Source organism: Oryctolagus cuniculus, chromosome 1, assembly GCF_051225735.1.
Source record: "Oryctolagus cuniculus isolate XC-2025 breed Fujian yellow rabbit chromosome 1, ASM5122573v1, whole genome shotgun sequence".
Classification (NCBI taxonomy): Eukaryota; Metazoa; Chordata; class Mammalia; order Lagomorpha; family Leporidae; genus Oryctolagus; species Oryctolagus cuniculus.
In genome coordinates this window covers 20,534,672-20,552,310 of record NC_142867.1, presented here as the reverse complement: position 1 = coordinate 20,552,310, position 17,639 = coordinate 20,534,672, and the positions used below count along the sequence as shown (strand labels likewise).

Sequence of the window (17,639 nt, the reverse complement as noted above, 5' to 3'; positions counted from 1 at the left end):
TGTCACTTAAGTAAACAAATCAGTCTTTTAAAAAGAACAGCAAAAGCAGAAATGCTTCACGGTAGAAATATGGGGGCCCTGATTAGACACTCGGTTGATTCGTCGTGCATGAAGTACGCATTGGGGGCCACTTCTGTGCTGGCTCCTCGACCCCAGTTTGGGTTCCTTCTTCTCCCTAATAAATTGATTGGGTCTTGGCATCCAATGACCAGCAGGTACAGGCGCAAGGGCCTTGGAACTCATCTCACCTAGCGATTCCTGAGCCAAGGGGGAGGGGGAGTTCTTTCCAGAGCTTCTAGTGCCATCTTTTCACACGTGCACACAGGGAAGACACAGCAGCAGCTGGCCCTGATGGTGCCCCCCGACTCCGTCTCCCCAGCCTGCGCACAAAAATCCACACCGTCACACCGAGACACTAGCTTGCCTCCCCATAACTTGTACCTTTCATAACCTTGACAGAGCCATGTGACATTGACATTGGGCAGACACTGGAGCTCACGTCAGGTGGGTGTTGGGGCCCAGCGGGTTCAGCGGCCGCTTGGGACCCCGGCATCTCCTATCGGAGGGCCTGGTCTATGTAGCCCGGCTGCTCCACTTCGCACGCAGCTTCCTGCTACTGCACACCCTGGAAGGCAGTGTGAGGCCCCAGCACTTGGGTGCCTGCTACCCACATGGGAGACCCGAACTTGGGCCTGACTCAGCCCCAGCTGGGTGTACATTTGGCAAGTGAACCAGTTGGTGCGTGAGCCCTCTCCCTATCCCTCTTTTCTCTCTGCCTCTCAACCTTTGAAATAAAAATAGATAAATAAATCTTTCTAAAAAAAAAAATTCCCAAGGGGCAGCGTTCCCGACCCTCGTCAGCCAAAGCCCGTGGTTTGCATGGGTTTGCGTGTGGGTTTTGGCAAACATGGGGACGCCCACCCACCATCACCACCTGCCGGGCCACTGCCCTGAAACCTGCTCCCTGCCCCTACCCAGGTGTCCCGCCCCTCCCCCTCCACCCCCTGGGCCTTTCACTCTCTCGATCATTTTGCCTTTCCCAGAATTTCCTAAAAGTGGAAGCAGACAATATGTAGACTTCTCAGATTGGAGAGAGAGAGAGAGAGAAACAGAGGGAGATGTCGAGAGAGCTCTTCCACCTGCTGGCTCACTCACCAGATCCAACAACTGGGCCTGGGCCGGGCCAAAACTGGGCGCCAGCACCCAATCTGGGTTTCCCCCATGGGTGGCATGAACCCCAACTACTGGAACCTTAGCAAGAAGCTGGAATCCTGGGCGGCGCTGGAGCTCAAACTCGGGCACTGCGCTAAGGGCTGTGGACACCTTGCCCGGCGTCTTGACTGCTGGACTAGACGCCACCCCCGCCTTGCATCTGTATCCAGCTGTGTGTCATGTGCACGTGCCCCGGGGTTGGGCACTCTTCTACTGCTCTCTAGGGTTCCGCTGCCTGCTGTATTTTGCCTGCCTTCCTGCTTTGGAGGCATGAATTCATTCCTGGCTTTTAGCACTGGAAGTCGGGCGGCTGAGGCCGTCTCTGCACGCGCTCGGTTATGTCCTTAGGGTGAATTCCTCCATGCGGGCCCTCTGCAAAGCTCCCGCTCCTTCCCAGGCTTTGAATGTGGTTGCCCGGCTGCCCTCCCGGAGGCTGGTGCCACTGACTCCCCATCATGATTGTATTTTTTAAGATTTATTTATTTGAAAGGCAGAGAAAGAGAGGTCTTCTACCCACTGGTTCACTCCCCAGCTGGCTGCAACAGCCAGAGCTGCGCCAATCCAAAGCCAGGAGCCAGGAGCTTCTTCAAGCTTTCCCACGTGGGTGCAGGGGCCCAAGGACTTGGGCCATCTTCTACTGTTTTCCCAGGCCATAGCAGAGAGCTGGATCAGAAGTGGAGCAACCAGGACCCGAACTGGCGCCCATATGGGATGCCAGCACTGCAGGCGGCGGCTTTACCTGCTACACCACAGTGCCAGCCCCAGTGAAGGGGTTTTAATGTCAAAAAATTTTCACCAGTGTGCACACCAGATGTCCATTACACTTAAATAATAATAAAAGCAATGATAACAATTAGCTAATATTTATAGAGTGCTTATGGCAGGCTGGGCTTTGTTGGGTATATAAAAGCCCCGTGGGATAGTTCCTATCAATCCCATTCAACAGATGGGAAAACTGAGGGGGAAAGCAGTGAAGTAATGACCTTGGGGTGACCCGGCTTGCAAGTGGCCGTGCTTGTATTGGTTGATCAGCAAAATACACAGCTGCCTGGGGCTTCCAAGAATTCAGTGACACTTTTAAAATCGGTTTATCTCGCAAGTTCTCTGCATTTGCAAATCCGTTCCACGCAGCAGTTCAAGGCACACATCATATGCGTCCCCTCTACAGGCGGTCCTTGCCGGATGTGTAAACTCCCCAGCTCCCTGTGAAAATCCCAAGCCCTCCCCACCCCACCCCCCGCTATGATTCACTGTTTAGTTGGATCTTGTATTTTTTTTTTTTTTGCAGGAAGGGGAAACTGAGGCTTAGAGCAAGGCAGGAACTTCCTCTGTGTCCCCTCAACAGTTACTGGCACAGCCAGGGCTGAGATCCAGGGTCTGGGTACCCAGCCCAGGGCTGTGTGTGACCGGGCCGGCCTAGAGCCCTTTGTACCTGGGAGCCATGGAGGACGTGGTGGGGAGGACCAGGGCCACCGCCGCCTTGCCAGATTCTCATGGAGCCGTCCTGCAGGGAGACCGAGCGGGCACAGACTCCCAGGCCCCCGGCCACACTGGCTGTCGGCTCGTCCAGCGTCCTGGCCCCCCGCCAAGGGTGAATACGGAGCTGCAGGCTCCTGGGCTGCCTTCTGCCCCCTCCCCTTGGGTTTGCATCTCATTGCTGTGTTTGCAGCAAGCTTAATCTCTGTGTGTGCAGACTGAGAGGAGCCAGCTACCAGGGAGCATTGCCAGCAGCAGGAGGCGGCCCACTGCCCCTCCCCCAGCCCCTCACCGGGCACCTAGGACGCTCTGTGGACAAGGCTGCTGGGCTTGGCCTGGCCCAGGCCTCACCGTGCTTGCCGAGAGGGACCCAGTGAAGGACACTAGCCTGTGCCTTCTCCCTGCCTGGAGGTTCACATGTCCTGCCACACCCCCTCTGCTTTCTCTCTGCTCCTGGGTCATGCACTATAGACACGGAGAAGGGTCCGGGGCCACTTGCACAACACTCACACAAGTGATGCTTGGTCCTGGACACTTCTGAGGATGGAAGGGGCGCTCCACTGTGTGTGCAGTCAACACCTGAGTGTCAAACAGTGAGAAGTCTGTATGCTGTTGTGTTTCCCTTTTCGCTTTGGCTCCCGGGAGGCTCAGAACTACATGACAATCTTGATTGCTCACTATCTTACGAGAGATCATTGCTGTTTGGTACCACTGTTTATCTGTGAGGTCTCTGCCACCCTTTTGGCTGCTACTCAGCTGTCCTGTTTAGCGTGCATTTGTGTTGCAAGATGTTGCAGATCTGCTGGGTCGTGAAGGTGAGATGTCAGTGAGACACAAGACATGGCAGGAAGTGGCCCAGAGACGCCTCTGCTCGGAAGGCTTTTCTCATGAGCGGATGGTGTTCCCAGGGTTGATTAGACCCAGAACGTGTGTTCCTCTTCTCCCAGGACCTGCCGGCTGTGTCTCCCCTGCCCTCCTGCCGGCCTCCGTCCCCACCTCCCCTCCCTCCTCTCCCTCTTCCTCCCCGTCTTTAATCCTCTCTGGTGTCCACCTCTCTCCTCTCTGCCTTTCCCCTCTGGTCTCATCCCCTCCCTCTCTTCTTCCTCCTCTTCTTCCCCGCCCCCGCCCCCCGCCTTGGAGCAGCCAGAAGCAGACTGAGCGTGCGTATTCTCCGTCAGCTCCTAGCGCCTGGCTCTCCCCAAGGCCCTGCTCCAGCTCGGTGTCACATGCAGAACCTGGCACCTCTGACTGTTTCCATTCCACCCAAGACGGCACTAGAGGCCCAGAGAGGGTGAGTGACGTGCTCACGGCCACACAGCGGGTCCTGCACAGCCCATTAGCGGAACCAGGCTGATCCCATCAAACCCCCCACCGTGCTCTGCCCCTTAGCGCCTGCCTCGCCAGCCCTGGCAGAGGTCACGGGCAAAGAGCCTTGTGGGGCAGAGAATTCAAAACATCCGCCAGCCAGCCAGCCAACCAGCCTTTCCATCTGTGATCTGCTCTTGAGCTGAGCGTCGGGGCGAGTGGGATGTGCTAGTGAGGCTGAGCTCAACCACGGGCCGTTTGGTCTCTGATTCGTTTGGCAACTACTTACTGAGAATATGCCCCATGCTCGGCTGGGCTGGGACGGGGTGAGGCGAGCCAGCACTTAGAGTGAATGTGGAAGGGGGGCCGGTCCTACAAGTGCACGCCCCCCGAGGCGGAGCGCGTCCTAAAAGCCGGCGCCCCCGTGCTTGGCTTGCCTTTTGGTCACCTTGGCCACGGTGGCAGGTGCCGTGGGAGGGGCTGGCAGCTCCGTGGCGGGCAACTGTGCTCACGGAGGTGGGGAGGGGGCTTCCCAAGAACTCATAAAGCGGTAGACAATGAAAAGCAGCACGGATCTCGAAATATCTTTGTAGCCAAAATAAAGTTGCCTTTTAGTTCCAGTTTCCATGCCCCTTTTGAACAGACATGGGAGGATTTCTGTCCTCACGGGGAGCGAGCCGATTCACATAACCATGCTGGCGCAGGGGGGTAAGGCACCACCTGGGACACTCACATCCCAGTCAGAGCGCCTGGGTGTGGCTGCGGCTCCGCGTCCAGCCCCAGCTTCCTGCCCGTGTGCACCCTGGGAGGCAGCCGGTGATGGCCCAAGTGCCTGGTTCCCCGCCACCCTCCTGGGAGGCTCCGGCTGAGGGGAATGTTATTTTCAGGTAGTTTCATTTACACACACTTCCAGTGCGTATGAAGTGCCCGTTTCAGCGCTCAGCAGTGCCCTGTCATCGGGACGCGGCCACACTCCCACGTCTGCGCGTGGGGATAGTCTGTGACGGTTTCACATGACAGGGGCAGAGGCGGGAGCTGTGACGAGACTGTGTGTGTGTGTGTGTGTGTGTGGTGTGTAGCTGTACAGAGACAGAGCAAAGGCCGGGAGGTGTGAGGAGCAGGGGCACCTGGAAGCAGGGTGCACAGGGGCTCCTCCTCTCTCAGAGCTCCCCCGCAGAGCTCGACATTGGCACAGCTGACGGCTCACCGAGGCGTGAGTGCCCAGCCCAACTGTAAGATGCCCATTGGGCTGGATGTCTGGAATGAGTTCTGAGCTCCCAGCATTGGCCTGGCTCAGCTCTGGCCATCGTGGCCATCTGGGGAGTGAACCAGCAGATGGGAGCACTGTGTGTGTGTGTGTCTGTCTGTCTGTCTCTGTCTCTCTGCCTTTCCTTCTCTCACTGTAACTCTGACTCTCAAATGAATAAGTACATCTTTAAAAAAAAAAAGTGAAAATTACAGATGAAAGCATTCGCAGAACTGCGCTCACCAAAGACCAGGCACAGTGCGACAAGTGCAGTGAAGTGGGACTTGGGCTAGGAGAGGACTGCAGGCAGAGGATGGTTTCCCAGGGGTGCTGCTGCGGGGTGGGGGGGCAGCCAGGTCACCCCATGGCGGGATGGAGCACGGGATACAGGTGGGGCCCTGTGCCGTGCTCCAGGGCGGCCAGGGCAGGGGAGCCCCTTGCAAAGCGCACCCCAAGCAGCGTGTTCTCAGAAGGTGCCCGTGTTGCAGATGGTTACCCCCGAACCCAAACGCAACGCACTCCAGTAGAAGGAACTCAAAGCCATCCCTTCTCAGCAGGATGTGCGGAGGCCGGGCCCAGCCCCCTGCGCACTCACACTTGTCTCTGTAGCACGGGGAGTCTCTCGCCAGCCACGTGTCCACATGAAAAAAGCCTGCCCGGAGCAGTCTGATGGGCTGCTGCAGGGGTGAGCGTGGGGCACCGGGGGTAAGCTGCCCCCTGGGACACCTGCGTGCCATTTCAGGGCGCCCGGGTTCACCTCCCAGCTTCCTGCACTTGTGCACCCTGGGAGGTAAGCAGCAGGCGAGGGCTCCAGTGCTGTGTCCCTGAACCCACACGGGAGACCTGGGATTGAGCTCCAGGATCCTGGCTTCAGCCTGGCAAAGCCCTGCCTGGTTTTTGCAGGCATCTGGGGCAAGTGAAACAGCAAATAGATCTTACTGTCTTCGCGCTCTCTGCCTTCCAAATAAGTCAGTAAGAAAAATAAATACATCGCATAACCTGCTGTATTAGATCAAGCTGCTGTGACCGAATGGCGGCCTGGGTGGCCTACACATTTTATTTCTCACAGTCCTGCAAGATCCAAGGTCAAGGTGCCAGGACCTGGGAACTGCCCTCTCACTGCCTCCTGCGGGGCAGAGGGCCCTGGGCTGTCCACCTCTTCCGGTGAGGGCACCTGGTCCCCCGAACGCACTTGCTCTGCATCTCCTGGTGGCCCTGTCTCCAAATACAATGGCGTGGAGCCTTCGGGGGTCCCTGCTCATCAGCGGGATTCGAACGCAGTGCCCAGGCTCCTAACCACCAGGCTTTCCCACCTGGAGGCTGGACTTGTGCGCTGTGGCCTGACCCCACCCCACGGTGGTCACCGAGATTGTGGCCAAAGAAGACAGGGATGGGGATACAGCAGGGACCCGAGGCAGAGCCACAGAGCTTGAATGTGGGGGTTGAGGGGGGGGGGGTTCTTCCGTTTCCAGACTCCTCCTGCACAGCCTAGGGCCCCTCATTTTCCAGCTCTAGGTTCTTGCCCCTGCGACCCCCAGCCCCTGGCCTCTCCATGCAGAGTGGGCCAGTTCCCAAGCTGGAGCCCCGCGCATGGCGCATCCTGGAGGCAAGGGGCGGGCAGGCGCCGCGTTCCCACCCGGGGCCCTGCAGGTGGGATGGCAGCAGGGGGGCGCTGCCGGCTCAGGACCCTGCTCAGGACCCCAGCTCCACAGCAGCCGCCGCCCCGCCCGCCAACTGCGTGCCCCGGGGCCGGCAAGAAGCCACATGCCCCGCAAGGAATGCCGGGCGGCCGGGCGGGGCGGGCGCCGGGGGCCGGGCCGAGCGTCCCGCCGCCCAGGCTGCCGAGAGCGCGAGCCTGCACCCCGCGCCCGGCCCCTGGCGCTCGCGCCGACGGGGCGCGCACGGGCTCCCGCGGAGGGGGCGCCCGGGGCTGGGCCGGCCCCTTGGGCGCGCCCCCGGCCCCGGCGCTCTTGGGAGGCGGAGGAGGAGGAGGAGGTGGTGGAGGAGGAGGAGGCCGTCCCGTGGCCCACACCCCTCCCAGCCGCCGGCGGCTTTGGGGCCCCGGTGGGGCGCAGGGGGCTGATTAGCCGAGGCGCAGGGGTGTGGCCAGCGGGGCCCCGGGGAGTGAGTCACACGCACCGCTCGCCCAGTCCCGGGGCCCGGCGCGGCACCAGCTTGAGCTGCCGCCCTGCTGGGGGCCCGGACGGGGTCCCGGGGGCTTGGCATGAGGACCCGGGGGTGCCGAGGGCGGGGCCGAAGCCCAGCGGTGGCGGTGGTGGAGGGCGGTAAGCCGCGGGCTGGAGGGGCTCCCCGAGACCGAGCGGGTGGCACCCTAGGCCCCGCCTGTCTACCTGCGCAGGGCCTGTGCCTTGGCAAGCTCTGCAGAGGGGGACTGGTTTCAGCTGCCTGCCCGCCTGGGCCCCAGTTGCACTGGAGTGGTCCCCTTCTCGCTCTCCTGGCCGACCTCTGTGCGTGGGCTCGCTGTGGGTGCCCCATGCCCTTTGCCCTTTGGCCATTGGCCTTGGGGTTCCCGGTGGGCGGTCCTTCCCAGCCCTGCCTCCTGGCCTAAGCTGCCCCTGGTCCCTGACCCCTTGGGGCTGGGTGGCTCCAGTCGTCCCCAGGACCAGCCCGGGATAGAAATGGCATTTCCTCTTGGCCCGGCTACAGCTGTTTTTGTTGTCTGTGTTCTCAAGCGGCTTCCTCTGGAGATGGCAGGGAGGGTAACCAGACTCCCAGGGACCCCTGCTTGCCCTCTCTGCCACTCACCCCTCTTCCCCTGTCTCTTTGATCGGCTTCCTGTGCCGGCCCTGCCTGCTGCTCCCCAGGACAGAATGACTGAGCACATGAAGGAGTGCCTGGCCCAGAGCAGGGCGGCCATGGGGGACATGGCGCCAGTGGTGAAGACGGAGGCCTGCTCGCCACTCCGCGACCAGGACTATGGCCAGCCCTGGTGAGGCCCTTGTGTGGGGACTGGGGAGGGCGACAGGGTGGAGGGTGTGGCTGGCTGGCTTGCTGGGTTGGGGACTCTGGGGAAAGGCACAGTCTCTGCCCACCCTCCTTATCCCTGCTCTGGGCTGGAGCTGAGCCCAGACTCCCTCGAAGCACTCAGGTGAGGCCTGGGAGAGGCCTGGGCACCCATGTTAGAGCTCCAGTCTCCCACACCCCCTGCACGGGACGGCAGTCGACGGGGGCCCCTCTGCCCACTGCTCTCCCTGTCGCCCCCAGCCAGGTCCCCCAGCATCCCTTCCCACCGGCAGTCCTTCTCTGATGGACTCTCTTTGCTTTCTTTGCTGGCCCCTGCCCTGGCCAGCTCTAGGAGACCAGACCCCTCCGCCATGGAAGTTGAGCACAAGAAGCTAAAGGGGAAGCGAGACCTCCTGATGCCCAAGAGCTTCCAGCAAGTGGACTTCTGGTGTAAGTGGGGCTGCAGCCTCCTGCCCCTCCCCCTCCCTCGCTCCCGCTCCCGTCCCTGGGCTGGGAATTTGCATCCAAGGCACTAAGGACAGGTACTGGCACTCACCTGTGAAGGACCAGGTGCAGGTCCGGGCCTCGTGGAGCTATTGGGGTGGCCATTGTTGCTGCCATCTCCCAGGTGGGAATGCACCTGCCTCGGGTCCTGTAGCTCACGGATGCACGGTATCGGTTCAGATCCAGACCCACCGGCCTCTAAGGCCGCACTCGTCTCTGCTTGTTCAGACTGAAGTCAAGGGCACCACTGGCTTCCTTGGCCTTGGCAGGTGCATTCTTTGAGCCCCGGGGTGGGAGGGGAGTTAGGGTTATTGCTACGATGGCCTGGGGGGCTGGGGTAGTGGAGGGCCTGGCACTCCCCAGGGGCCTGCCATCTGCTCCCTGCTGCCCAAGCTGTCCTTGGGGTGGGGCTCCCGTCAACCCCTCACCTTCTTTGCCGCCACCACTGAAGCCCCCTCTCTCTTCCTTGCTTCCCCGCAGTCTGCGAGTCCTGCCAGGAGTACTTCGTGGACGAATGCCCAAACCACGGCCCCCCGGTGTTTGTGTCCGACACGCCGGTGCCCGTGGGCATCCCAGACCGGGCGGCCCTCACCATCCCGCAGGGCCTGGAGGTGGTCCAGGAGGCCAGCGGCGAGAGCGACGTGCGCTGCATCAATGACGTCATCCCCAAGGGCCGCATCTTCGGCCCCTACGAGGGGCAGATCGCCGCCCAGGACAAGTCAGCGGGCTTCTTCTCCTGGCTGGTGAGTGGCCCCGGGCGTGGAGGGGAGCCAGCAGGGGGAGCCACGTGCTGGCCCCAGAGCTGTTTCTGCCATCTCTTCTGGATGCAAGGATCTTGCTGGCCCCTTGCCTTGGGTGAGTGTTTGTGGCCCTTGGTGTCCCAGGGCTGGGCCCAGGGAGCCCCCTCCCCCACACACCAGTGGTCGTTGGCACATGTGCAGAAGTCAGGGTGGTTTTCCCATAATCCTCCTGTGTGGGTCTGGTGGAGCATTGCGTGGCTTGCTTTTTTTAAGATTTATTTGTTTATTTGAAAGGCAGAGTTATAGACAGGCAGAAGCAGAGAACGAGAGAGAGAGAGAGGTCTTCCATCCTCTGGTTCACTCCCCAGATGGCCATAATGGCTAGAGCTGGGCTGATCCGAAGCCAGGAGCCAGGAGCTTCCTCTGGGTCTCCTACATGGATGCAGGGGCCCAGGGACTTGGGCCGTCTCCTACTGCTATCCTAGACCATAGCAGAGAGCTGGATCGGAAGTGGAGCAGCCGGCGCTAGACCCGGCGCCCATATGGGATGCCGGCACTGCAGGTGGCAGCTTTACCAGCTATGCCACAGCGCCGGCCTCTGTGTGGCATTCATAAAGGGTTCCCCGACCCTTGACCCAGGGTGGGTGACTTGGAGCCACAGGCTGGGAGGAGGTAAGGCGTGGTTACAGCTGAGAAAAGCAGTGCGTGCAAGTGCGCGGGGCTGAGCCCTGCTCTCAGGGTCCGGAGGGTCTGGCCGGCTGACAGGCTGGGACGAGCCCCAGCACACAGAGTGTTGGGACTGACAAGGGAATGCATACGGGGCGCCTGGCAGTGTTCGTGGTACCCGAGGTGATGCCCAGAGCCCACCGAGCTCTTAGGGTCAACCGCTTTGCTGCTTACTTCTGACTGTGACCTTGGGTGAGACCTTGACTTCTGTGTGCCTGCTTTATAGCATGGGGACCACAGTAGCTGCTGGGGACTCTATAAAAGGAGTCAGCGTGGTCAGGTTCTTAGGATTCTGCTTGCACGAAGTCAACACCCAGTGACTCTCCGCTATTACTGTTGCCATCATCATCGCTGGCCTGTTGGAGGGTTTGGGGTTTCCTTTAGCCTAGGAGGTGATGAGTAGGTCACAGTGCATCTGGACAGGGGGACAAAAGAAAGCTGTGTGTGGACAGCAGAGCTGGGAGAGAGGACCTTGGAGAAATCAGGTCTGGCAGAGGCTGGGGAATGCCTCAGGGTATGGACGCAGCCCTAGGTCGGAAAAGGCTTCCTGAGGGCTGAGCTGTGACCGAAGGAAGAGAGTGTCCACCGTGAAGATGGGTGAGGGGCATCCAGGTTGCTGGAACAGCATGAGCCAAGGCCCTGTGGCAGAAGAGAACATGGCCTGTCTGAGCAACCAGGCCGTCAGCATAGCTGGATTGCAGCAAACACAGCGGAACATGGGAAGAGACGGAGGCTTGGCCCCGTGGGGCACGATGGGCCAAGTTAAGGCCTTGGCTCTTCATGGGAAGAACAGCAAGGAACCTTCGGATTGTTTGGCGTTGGAGTGAGGGTGGCGGTGACCCGATGGCATTTATGTTTTGAAAGGGGGTCTGGGTGCAGCCTGGGTGAGCTGGTTAAAGAGGGGGGAGGGGCGGCATTGGTCTAGGTGAGAGCCCCTCCCATGTCGTGGTCAGACAGCCTTGGCGGGGAAGCCCGGGCTCGGGTGTGATGTCTGGGTGGTGACATCGGGCGGGCAGTTGGATGGAAGAGTCTGGCGCTCGGATCACCTGGGCACAGTCAGAGGGCGGGGCTGTGGGGGACAGCACCAAGGAAGGAGGGGCCGATCCAGACCTGCAGAGGGCCTGGGACTGAGCACAGAGCGCCCGTGGTGCAGAAGGAGTGTGAGTGGCCCGAGCGGTGTGTGTGCCGGCAGACGAGCGAGGACAGCGGCTGCGAAGGCTACAGTGGCTGCCACGCCGCCATCCGCTGGGCAGCTGAGCGAACAAAGGGTGAAAAATGTCTTTGCTGGATTTAGTGCTGGGGAGGCCGCTGGCGACTTCAGCAAGAGATGCACCGTGATTAGGTCGAGGGGTCTCCACGCAGGGCGAACCCCTGCACTTGGCACATTTGGCTTTGTCTAGAGACGTGTTTGGCGGGGGGGGCGGAAACAACGAGGTGTGAGGTCTGCTCCTGGCATCCACAAAGTCAAAGGCGGGGGTCCTGGTCGACATTTTGCCGTGTGCAGCGGTGCCCTCCACGGCAGTTATCTGCAGAAGCCCTGTGGGAGCATGCGGCCTTGGAGGCGACCAGCAGGCTCGCTTCTGGGAGGCTGGGCTGCGGGTGAGCTCAGGCACGGAGGAGACAGAGGAGGTGAAGGTGGAGTGGCGGCTCCTGCAATCCTCGGGGCCGAGGGGCTTGGTGAGAGAGGCCTTGGCAGCCCCAGAAGCCACTGGATGCAGGCAGAGGTGGGGCAGGTGGAGGATTGGAGCAGATGGAGGCCGAGTAGTAGCCCCAGGCAGGTGCCTGTGTCCCGGTTGCCAGAAGCTGTGTGCTTCGTGTCCTATGGCGAAAGGGAGTTTGCGGGTGGGGTTAAGTGAAGGCTTTGGTGTGGGGAGCTGACCTTGGAGCATCCGACTGACCACAGCGTACGCGTGAGCCTCTCTCTACGAGGGAGACACATGGCCCAAATCAGAGAGCGAGAGGTTGGCAGGTGCTGCCCTGCTGGCCTGGAAGACAGAGGAGGGAGCCAGGAGCCACGGGATGCAGGTGGCTCCTGAAGCCAGACAACGCCAGGACACGGGGTCTCCCCGGAAGGAGGCAGCACCGCCCACACCTTGGCAGTAGCACCCATGACCTCTAGAACCAGAGGAGGATCCATTAGTGGGGTTTAGAGCTGGTGTTGGTGGCCAGTGGTAACAGCAGCATGGGAGACGGCCGCGGTGGCCCGTGGGTATGGAGGACATGGTCAAATCATGCGGCCAGGTGGACAGGCGGCCTGGGACTGGGGAGAACCCAGAAGGCGAGCTCAGGTTGGGGTGGGTGCAGCTCAGAGCCCCCACGAGGTGTTTCTTCTCCCAGAGCTGGTGAGAAGTGGGGAGGGGGAGGGGCAGCGCTGTCTCAGACCCAGAAACTTGGGGACAGCAGGAAGGTCTTGGTGCACGTGCCAGGAGTAGATTCCCGGCCGGAGCTACTGCCACAGATGGAGCAATGAGGGTGGGGGTGGGGAGAGGGAGCCAGCAAGGGTGGTGGCTTGTTTTTTTTTTTTTTTAAGATTCATTTATGTATCTGAAAGAGTAACAGAGAGAGAGAGAGATATCCTCCATCTCCTGGTTCACTCCCCAAATGGTTGCAATGGCTGGGGCTGGGCCAGGCTGAAGCCAGGAGCCAGGCGCCAGAAGCTTCCTCCAGGTATCCCACGAGGGTGCAGGGGCCCAAGCAGCTGTCTTTCCAGGTGCACCAGCAGGGAGCTGGATGGGAAGTGGGGCAGCCAAGACTCCAACCAGGGGCACCAGATTCTGTCCCGGTTGCCCCTCTTCCAGGCCAGCTCTCTGCTGTGGCCAGGGAGTGCAGTGGAGGATGGCCCAGGTGCTTGGGCCCTGCACCCCATGGGAGACCAGGAAAAGCACCTGGCTCCTGGCTCCTGCCATCGGATCAGCGCGGTGCGCCAGCCGCAGCGCGCCGGCCGCGGTGGCCATTGGAGGGTGAACCAACGGCAAAGGAAGACCTTTCTCTCTGTCTCTCTCTCTCACTGTCCACTCTGCCTGTCAAAAAAGACTCCAACCAGCGCCCGTATGGGATGCTGGCACTGCAGATGGAGACTTAACCTGCTGTACCGCAGCACCAGCCCTGGGTGACTGGTTCTAAAAATCTGGTTGCCCTCTGAGCAGTTACTGTGTGTCCGCTGCATACCAGGCCACTCTGTCATTTCGTAGTCCACTCTTCGCCACGACAGGGCTGCCGGGAGCTGCGCTGCCTGGCTGGTTCAGTGGAGACACACAGGCCCCAAGAGGTTAAGCGACAGCCCCGACCGGCACACGGCAGGCCTTGGTCCCTTCAAAGATGGCGCTCTCCCACGCACCAGGGAGTGGAGCAGTTGGTGTGAGGCCATTGTGGTGCGGGTCCAGAGTCAACCCAGCCTCACAGAGACAGGGAGACAGAGCAGCCCCAAGGCCATACGCTGGGCGCGGGGAGCCCTGCCCATAACAGACACGTGTGAGGTTTGCGCTGTGCTTTATGGAGCTCGTGGTTCGGTTACGAGGAGCAGGGCTCACGGCGGATAGGAGGGGAGGAAGCTGATTTCCAGCCAAGCAAGCCCGAAGCAGACCTGGAGCACAGGGCGGAAGGCGGGGAGAGGGGGCTGCTTTTCACAGGACAGATCAGAGGAGAGACAGGAGGGTGGACAGGAGTCCGACACAGGAAGCCACGGACGCTCAGCCTGCAGGAGGACCGTGAGGGAAAGTCTGGCCCTGCCCAGCGTGGGCTGCTTGGGTGCCCTTCCCCCGCTGCTGGAGCCTGTGCCCCGGGACAGCCCAGCCGGGGAACGCTGGGAGTTGCCAAAGTGCATTCTGCCCGGCTCGCTCCCCGGCATGGCCTGGGTGGGAGGAGACGAAGGGTAGGAAGTCCTGGCGCTGGCAGCCTCACTATGGACAACCCCACCAGCCAGGGTGGGTGTGGCCTGTGGCCGGGGTCGGGGTCGGCATACATCCTGGGCCATCCGGAGGTTTGGAGGTCAAGGAGGTTCCTTCCCAGGGCTTGGGAGCTGCAGCAAGTGCAGGGGTGGGTGTCGGCAGGGAGGGGCTGGAGGTGGCCGGACAGTGTGGAGGCTTTGACCAACTTCGTGATCCCGAGTGGTGAGAGGCATTGTGGGCCTGGGGAGGACAGGCGCTGGAAATGACTCACGGAACAGGTGCTGTAGTGTGTGTGTGTGTGCACATGAGTGCATGCGTGCGTGTACATGTGTGCACATGCATGTGTGTGCGTGTGTGTGTGTGTTGCATGTCCAGGATTCAGCTGGGAAGAGGCAGGCGTGAGGGGCCGCTCTGCCTGCTCAGGTGCTGGTTGGAGAGACAGGGAGCCTTGGGCTGAACCGTGGCGCCCGATTTTGGACCAGGGCCTGGAAACTCTACACCCTAAATAAACTGCGGTCATTTGTCAAATCCTGTCGCAAAGCTTTATGTGCTGTTGTCTTTTCTTGACATTCTGAGTACCTCCAAACGCTGGCTTCCATCCCACAATGCGCGATTCTGCCCGCGGCGCCTCGGGGCCGTGTGCATACTCCACTCGGGTAGAAATGGTGACGGTGTCACGGTGGGCGTGGCCGTCGTCCGTGTTTAGTGAGCACTTACTCGTGTCCGGGGCTGCGCGTGGCATAGTCAAGTCCCATCTTATTTGGCCCAACAACAATTCCGTGACGCAGGCATTGTTTGACCCATTACGCAGCCGAGAAGAGGGAAGCTTGGAGAGTCGTGTTGCACAAAGCTAGTGCAGAGTTGGACTGGGGTTCTAGCCGCAGAATCCCCCTTCTCATTCCACCCCTGGTTCAGTCCGCCTCCCTTGGCACACCTCTGCCTACCGCTGGCCTGGGTTGACTCTTCGCTACTCTCCTTTTCCTGCCCGGCACAAGTTCCCTCTCCAGCCCCTCTTACCCAACAAGAGAGGTGCTCCTACCGTGTGCTGCGTGGGAGCCAGGGCCTGGGTTTGCATGGACCCAGCGGCCATTTCTTCTCTGAATCTCTCCTGAGTGGCCTGGCCTGCCACGTGTGAGTTTGACGCTCACTTCTGGTTGTTAGAAAAGAAATGTCCCTTCCTCAGCTTTCTCACCGCCTTGGAAGTTCTGAATGCTTAGATCATTGCCAAGGTCATCCAGACACTGCAGGCCACGGGCGGGCGACGCCGCGAGCACCGGGCCTGGGGGTGCCACACGGCCGTGTGGGTTGATCAAGAGGCAAAAGACAGGAGAGGCCGGCGCAGAATCCGCTCAGACCCTTCTTGTTCCAGAAGGGATTTAGGGCTGCCTCGCAGGATGCATAAAACATGCGTTGACAGTGCCTACAGCTGGGGGAGAGAGGGAAGGAGGACGAAGGCAGAGACCCCGAGTGGAGCCGGGAGCGAGGTTAATGGCGTGCACCATGATGTAGCTTTGTAGGTCCCAGATCCGGCCGCCGCAGGGAAGGGGGCGCCTGGGAAGCTTCTGGTGCTTTCTGTCCATGCCACGTGAGATACCAGGCAGCCCTGAGGGGTCGGCCCTTCAGGGTGCTGCTCCTGGGCAGGTTTCCTGGGGGCCTCACACAGAGGATGCTATGGGATAGACCCGCCTACCCCTGCCATTCAGCCTGCCGTCTGCCCGATTCTCACTGTTGTAGGGAGAAGCAGATGGGAGGTGGTCTTTTCAGTGTTTCCTGTTTCAGCATTGATTGTAAAACAGATTTCTTTTAAACTTGGACTTGGATGTGCAAAAGCTCATGGCCCATCCTCGAGAATGGAGGGTCTTGGAGACCCTGTGTGCCTGGGCTATGTGGGAACGTAAGCAGATGATTGCAACAGCCCAAGTGTGGGGGAGCTCGGAGAAGCAAGGGTTCATGGGTCCGTCCAGGGAGAAGAGACGGGCGTTTGAGACAGGATGGGAGTGAACTTGGGCACTCGGTGTGAGTGAGGAGTGTCATGCTTGTTTGTTAGTGTCTATGAAAATCTTTTTTTTTTTTTTTTTGACAGGCAGAGTGGACAGTGAGAGAGAGACAGAGAGAAAGGTCTTCCTTTTGCCGTTGGTTCACCCTCCAATGGCCGCCACGGCTGGCGCGCTGTGGCCGGCGCACCGCGCTGATCCGATGGCAGGAGCCAGGTGCTTCTTCTGGTCTCCCATGGGGTGCAGGGCCCAAGCACTTGGGCCATCCTCCACTGCACTCCCGGGCCAGAGCACAGAGCTGGCCTGGAAGAGGGGCAACCGGGAAAGAATCCGGCTCCCCAACCGGGACTAGAACCCTGTGTGCCAAGCGTCGCTAGGTGGAGGATTAGCCTATTGAGCCACGGCGCCGGCCGAAAATCTTTTTTCTTAACTCTCTGTTTCTTTTATTATTATTTTAATTTATTAGAGAGGCTCAGAGGGAGGGAGAGAGATAGCGAGAGCAAGCTCCTATCTGCTGGTTCACTCCCCAGATGGCCATATGGCCAGGGCTAGGCCAGGCCAACCCTGAGAGCTCAGAACTCATTCCAGGTCTCCTGCGTCTTGGCAGGAACCCAGGAGCTGAGTGATCACCGGCCCCTCCCAGGGTCTCCACTGGCAGGAAGCTGGGGTCAGGAATCGGAGCTGGGTGTTGAATCCTGACACAACATGTGAGACATGGGCGTCTTACAGTTGGGCTGGACACTCACGCCTCGGTGAGCCGTCAGCTGTGCCAATGTCGAGCTCTGCGGGGGAGCTCTGAGAGAGGAGGAGCCCCCATGCACCCTGCTTCCAGGTGCCCCTGCTCCTCACACCTCCCGGCCTTTGCTCTGTCTCTGTACAGCTGCACACACCACACACACACACACAGTCTCGTCACAGCTCCCGCCTCTGCCCCTGTCATGTGAAACCGTCACAGACTATCCCCACGCGCAGACGTGGGAGCGTGGCCGCGTCCCGATGACAGGTCACTGCTGAGCGCTGAAACGGGCACTTCATACACACTGGAAGTGCATGTAAATGAAACTACCTGAAAATAATATTTTCCCATCGTTGGAGAAAAACAAATAAATGCCCAAGCGTCCTTGGGCCTGAGGCTATATGAGAACAGGTGCAGAGGAGCTAGCTGTCCACAGCCTGTGGCCCCCGGCCCGGGGCAGCCCTGCCTCAAGGACAGGCCTGGTTCAGCCGGGGTCTCCAGCAGCCCCGAGTACTGGCCCTTAGCTTCCCCTGGCCAGGACTCAGCACCGTAGCTCGCGAGGGTCATCACGGCTCCTTAGTCTCCTTTCTTCCTCGAGGGTCCCTGGTGCTGTTTTTCTTCTCTGATGTCGGCACTGCTGAAGACTCCAGGCCAGTGGCTTGTAGAAAGTTCCACCATTTAGATTTGTCTGCTCGTTGTCTCGTGATAGATTCAGGTCCCACGTGTTTGGCACAGGTGATATTGTGTCTTTCTCACTGCCTGGTGTCTGGAGGCGCATGGTGTTAGTTTGGTTCGTCATTTACCCGATAGTTTTGGTGACTATGGATGATTCTTGTCCGTGCCAGTTAC

At 60.2% G+C, this 17,639-nt stretch overlaps 1 protein-coding gene across 6 annotated transcripts in view; it reads left to right on the top strand.

Moving 5' to 3' along the window:
- Window positions 1-17,639, top strand: part of PRDM11 (PR/SET domain 11) — an 81,362-nt gene that overhangs the window by 24,699 nt on the left and 39,024 nt on the right. For 3 of the 6 annotated variants that reach the window (XM_070064444.2, XM_089309141.1, XM_089309147.1), the window contains exons 2-4: window positions 8,065-8,189; window positions 8,550-8,653; window positions 9,188-9,450. In XM_070064444.2, coding sequence (XP_069920545.1) covers window positions 8,071-8,189; window positions 8,550-8,653; window positions 9,188-9,450 — 486 coding nt within the window. In that variant the 5' untranslated portion in view covers window positions 8,065-8,070. Of the gene's footprint in view, window positions 1-7,042; window positions 7,525-8,064; window positions 8,190-8,549; window positions 8,654-9,187; window positions 9,451-17,639 lie in introns of those variants that run through there. The other 3 variants (XM_051852605.3, XM_008270164.5, XM_051852610.3) reach the window with 2 other exon arrangements.